Here is a 6,000-nt window from a genome sequence, read left to right as displayed (position 1 = left end):
TTTGATTTAGGAGCCCCTTTTGTTGCTAAAAACATCAGCACCTCCAACAAATGTGTTGGATTTAATCTGAGAGAGGGGGAGTAGTTTGATTAGCTAACCTAAAAAGCAATCAGTTATAATTGCAGTTTACTAAATTGTATTTGTGAACAAACAGAGCTCAAACTTAAAGATTAAACTCACAGCATCAGATTGTAGCTAGGGTAACAAAAGAATCCAACTATGAATATTGTTCTTTGAACTTTTACAAAGTAAACTTGTCAAGCTCCTTAAAATCTTACATTTAAATGTTAAACAATTTAAAATCTTTTAATTTGTGTATGCTGAAATTGAATCAAATTTAGCAGCATTGATCATCTCAATAAACAAGTGTTACATTCATGTATCTGTTGTCTGTGTTAAAATATTAGCATATATGGGGCCCCTGAAGCCCTGGGGGGCCTGATGGAGCTACTGACTTAATTTGGATTAAACAAAAGTGCAAAAAATTTATATTAATTTTAATTGTATATTTTGATTAGTTTTTTTTTTTTTTAGACTAGTTTAAGTAGTGTTTCACTGGCGATGTTTTGCCGTAACATATAATATTTTTAAATTTCCTGTCCCCTTAACATCTTTTAATACAAAAACACGGTGAACCGCCTCGGCAGCCCGACCACCAGGCTTAGCAAGTTTTCTGGGGAAAACCTGTTTATATATTTAACTTGTACCTGTATCTCTTACCACACTTAACAGATGAGTCGGTCAGCAGCAGCTCTAACCCCCGATACCAGCATAACCCCTTCCCCCTGTCCCAGTGAAAAAGGTGAGCAACACTGTGTTCAATGACAAGCTAGTTAGCATCATTCCAGAGGAGATTGATCTTTTCACAGATTATTTGTTCTGTTTCATAGCAAACTGTCATGACATGGTGACAGCTTTAACAAATATGGAAAAAACAAAAAAAACAAAAAAAAACAAATAAAAAAAACTTTTTTTCTTTTTTAATCAAGTTATATTCTGCAGCTTGAACAAAATGCAACGACATAGCATTTTTTGAGAAGTCTGGATTGCTTCATGTATATTTTGCACATTGCCTGTGACTGTTGCTGCTAGGGAGAGACATTACAATGAGCAAAAACTAAAAAAAATATAAGCCACCTATTTGCATACAATATGTAAACTGTTGCATGTAAAATTCACTAGTGAATATTGTGCTAGTATCAGTATTGGACCAACAAAAGCAAGGCAGTTGCAAGCCTTTGAAATTGTGACGCTTTATATGGGTCAGACAGACTCAATTGTAACAAGCAGCTGTAACAGAAGGGGAGGCAATTTAATTTTTTGTCATTGGGTCCAAGATTTTACGGTGCCCCTGCGCGCATCATTAGGCTGTTTTGTCGCTGTTGCACAAAAACAGCCTAAATCTAGAACTCACAAATGCTGGCCATACGCGCATGGTTCACAAAAACAGCATCTGTAAATTGCTGTTTTATACTAAATGATAAGGGAAAGCAAAGTCTACCTCTATGATCCGTAGCAGGGCTGTAGCCATACACTAATCTCACGATACAATGCTATACGCGATATTCTGCTCACAATACTATATCACAATATTCAGAAAACTATATGATTCAATACATTTGAATCATATGTATTGAATGAACTTTTAGATTTTAGAGGGACAGATTTTATTGGTGACAGACTTGGATTGAACTAATTGAACTGATAGTGTAATGCTGGTGCAATAAATGTTTTTTTTATACATTTGCTTTGTTTAAATGTCAATTGTGTGGCTTTGTGTATTTGGCTATGCATAAAAGGAACCTTTCTTGTCTTATTCACTTATATTAGATAATGTAATTTATCTATTTCATTTCATTAATTAATTGTAAATAGTTGTGTCATTACATGTCATTTTTAATGTACATGTGCAACTGGGTAAAAAATGTCATATGTGATAGCTGTCATTTAATTCATGTGGATTTGACATAAAACTCAAAGTAGGATTTAATGTATCAATACTTGCAGATGAAAAATTGATACTTTGAGGGAAAAAAAAAAAAAAAAAAATCAATAAATATTGATAAAATTACACCGCCCTATCATTCAGCAATCTTGACATTTTGCTTCAACTAGTCCGCTTCCTCTATCCTTTTTTTTGCATGCGACAGGAATACAGAATGTTTGAAATTATGTCAGGAATTATATATATACACACACTGAGATTTTGCACTAAATAACTACAAGACTGACAAATGGCTAAAAATGTCTGGATGTAAACAGCAATGCCAGCTGCGTACAAACTGGGGATGCAGGGAGGGAGGGATTACATTTAAGCATGGATTCATTTTTAAATTTAATAAATGTAACACTTTAATGTCTCCACTTTTAAATTCTACCTTGCAAAGCAGACTGGTGTAGATCACAAAGATTCTTCGCACATCCATTGTCTAAAGCAGAAATCATCATGAATACTTGTTCTGACTTGAAAATCGATTTTGAATTGAATCATGGCCCCATAAATCAGAATTGAATCACTCAATTCCCACTGCTACTAACTGTCTCTTCACGTCAAAAACCTGACATGAGTGTAAAGAGACATTTTCTTCTGATTTTAATTTTCCTCAACAGACTTCCTGTTAAGCCGAGAACAGAATTTAAAAGTCTCTAATCACATATATCTTTCCCGAATGGTAGAGATCTGACTGTTCCATGTGTTACAGACAGAGCACTTTGCTCTTAGACTGTGGGTTTACTCATGGTTCGTAGAGTTTCAGGAATAAACTGGAATTCATGCGACTGACTCTAGATGTGTCTAACGCTGGATTGAACAAAATATACAATATGAATTGGATACATTTCTTCAAAAAGTTGCTTGGCAAAATTATCAGGCATGAAATAGAGCGATATAGATAAATCTAATTAAACTGAAACTTCCATGTGTTGTGTCAATAGAGCCATAGTCCTGAATCTGATCACATCCCATGTGACAAATTTATCACATTACAGATAAATTAGCCGTTAGGTATAGTAATAGATATTCACCTCTGTTCAATGCCCAGATGTGCGTTGATGGAGGCATAGCGTGCAGTCCCTGTCAGGTTCTTGTCTTCTCTGTAGGGGATGTGTTGTCGTGTTCGATTGTCTCTGTACTTCTTTGCCAAACCAAAGTCAATAAGGAATAACTGAAAGAGAGAGAATACAGTCTTTAGTCACCGAGGACTCAAGTAGCACTAATATGAAAGTTAACACATTAAAAATGGACGAGTGAAAACATTTTATAATTCAGATCTTTCACAGATAATGACTGTCACCAGCCCCTTGTATTATACTTTCCTTTGTCCAGAGGGAGTGGGCCATCAGATCACTGAGAAACAATTGTTGGAATGTGTTGAAGTTTTAAAAGCACGTTTGTCCGTGACGCATGTAATGCGCAAGTTCAATGCTATGAAGCTTACTGGAAATTGCCAGAACTATAAACAATTGTCCTCCACTGTGAAGAGAGAAGAGCCGAGCGAATTGGCTGTTGATGTTAATTTAATCATTGGAAGTGGAGCAAACACAAACTGAACGGCTTCGTTCATTTCCCTTGCTGCTAGCTAAAACTACAGGCACACTAGAATTCTAAAACGGCTCAGAAAATCAACGTCATTGTTCAGCATTTCTTCTGTTCACTGATTAACCTGGTAAAAATTCTACCGGAGAAATCCAAGTCAAAGGGAGACAGCCCAGACTGTGCTGTAAAAGATACCATTATATTTAAAATTAATTGATTTCAGTTACCTCCGTAATGTACTCCATAAGTAAAGTTTAAAACATCTGCACACCTGCACTATGTGGTCAGGTGTGTGTAACCTGTCAAAATGGCCTTCAGATTTTACCACCACCGTTCAAAAAGACTGATCAAGGACAGATACTATTTGGTTAATGCAACACATATCAAGTTTTACTTCAAGTTGACATCAATTGGTTGTGTTGGACTGGAATCTGACAATGTCAAAAGGCTCAGTCTGTTGACACTGTTATAGGTCATAGATCAGGCAATAAGTCTGATCTATGCTATTTTTCGCTCCTAGACTTGACTGCTTTGCTGAGCACAGAGGGCAGTCAGCTTGTTTTTGTCTACCTTGTCTCCAAATTACTGACACCTCCTGCCACCCAACTTCTTTTTGGAGGATCAGAAAATAACTTACTGATGTATTACCACAACCACCTGGTTGGAAGTGTGGTTTAGCGTTTGAGTTACACCGCAGTCCAGCCCAGAAAAAAAACAAACAGAAAACTGGTATCGGTTTGGAGTATGGGCTTGCTTTTACAAGTATGTGTACTTGATGCTGGTATAAGAACATCACTACCAGAAACAATCATTTTTTAAAACATGTTGCAGAGTGGGCAAAGTTCAGAAAACTGATTTCACATTTCCCTGTACAAGACCTAATTAAACATTGCTCCAACGCTTGGAAAACATTTATACACCAACTAGTATAAAATAAAATGCAGAATATACAAATTCATGTTTGAATACACAATGCAACCAGTTTTGAGGCCTCCTTCAGGGTTGTGTTAAATCAAGATGTAAACATCTTGATTTAACACAAATCAAGAAACAAAATTTGGGTTAAAATGGAGCAATTCCAAAGACTGTTTTTAGAGACAAAAGGTATTTTGGCCAAAGATAAGGACTGGTTCAATCGCTATAGGTTTGTTTTGAAACTATACCCTGAACTGTTGGGTACAATATAATGAGGAGTTGTGCACTGTGGAGTTAGCAACACTTACAACTCAAAGAGCCATTTTTTGCCAGCTGAAAACTATTATTGACCATTATTGTCATTGTTTGTGGAAAACACTACTATGCATGAAAACACAAAAATTACCTCTATATTTTAAAATATTGTTAAGTTCATAAGCATTTTGGCAAAAGTTAAGAGTTCAGAGCTGCAGATTGAAGATTCCTGGCCTACACCCATTCTGCGACTGAAAACAGGTTTACATAGTAAGAGTAATTTCACAGGGACAAGAGCTCTGCCCTTTTCTGTACAACATCATTTAAAAGGCCAACATTTAAGAGTAACTTTAATGCGAACCAGTTAACTAGTTTAAATGAAGACATCGACGTGGACCGCGTACATTATAAAAAGCACTAGATCAATGGTTGGCAAACGTTTTTGTTAACAAGAGGCATTTTCATTAAGTTTCAGTTAAGTTTCATAGCACTGAAACAGCACTTATGAAAGTTGAAAATTACAAATGATATGTCTTGAGGACATTAAAATCTGGATGACACTAAACTTTCTTCTTTAAAATTTTGGCAAGACGGAAGTTATTTCTGGACCAGAATCTATGAAAAAGAAGCCACTTAGTCGATCATCTGATCTGGATGGCATTAAATTGGCCTCCGATAATAAAGAAACTCTTATTTTTGATTAGGACATGTCATCTCTTACTAAACAAGTTTAAAATATTTTCTTCTTTCACGCATCTACGGAATATTGCAGAAAACAGACATATTCTATCCATGGGTCAGGCTGAAAAACTAGTCAATGTTACTGTAAGTCCACAAAACACAGTTAAAAGTCGTCAGCTGATCCAAAACACTGCAGCAAGAGTTTTGACAAAAATTAAATAAATCATATTTCTCCTGTTTTGTCTTCCCTTCACAGGCTCCTTGTCAAATACAGAATAGAATTTAAGATTACCCTTCTCGCATATAAATCCCTTCATCAAGCTTCATCATACATCAGACTGATCCATATGTTCCTAGCAAGCATATGGATCTGGAGGCTACTGGAGGACAAACTGAGCACTTTTTCTCATCGTCTTCTACTACTACTCTCCATCCAACATGCATCACTTGCTGTTATTTCAACTGTTAACTTTTTGTTTTCTTTCTATAGAAGCTACATCTGGTCTAGCTGAAATAATGCAGCCATCAACTCATCTTTCTTCCTCTTCCGTTATTAACGGATAAACTGATGTAGGATTATTTCTGATGTTCATCAGTTTCTTCTTGTGCATTCT

The 6,000-nt window shown here is 35.9% G+C and overlaps 1 protein-coding gene across 3 annotated transcripts in view; it reads right to left on the bottom strand.

The window, feature by feature from the left end:
• Nucleotides 1–1,053: 1,053 nt before the first annotated feature.
• Nucleotides 1,054–6,000, bottom strand: part of LOC103132016 (casein kinase 1, alpha 1) — a 49,028-nt gene continuing 44,081 nt past the window's right edge. For all 3 annotated transcript variants that reach the window (XM_007543770.2, XM_007543769.2, XM_007543771.2), the window contains one exon: nucleotides 1,054–3,164. In XM_007543770.2, coding sequence (XP_007543832.1) covers nucleotides 3,021–3,164 — 144 coding nt within the window. In that variant the 3' untranslated portion in view covers nucleotides 1,054–3,020. The remainder of the gene's footprint in view (nucleotides 3,165–6,000) is intronic.

The sequence above is a fragment of the Poecilia formosa genome, unplaced genomic scaffold (genome assembly GCF_000485575.1).
Source record: "Poecilia formosa unplaced genomic scaffold, Poecilia_formosa-5.1.2 Scaffold902, whole genome shotgun sequence".
Classification (NCBI taxonomy): Eukaryota; Metazoa; Chordata; class Actinopteri; order Cyprinodontiformes; family Poeciliidae; genus Poecilia; species Poecilia formosa.
This window is presented reverse-complemented; position numbering and strand designations above follow the sequence as displayed.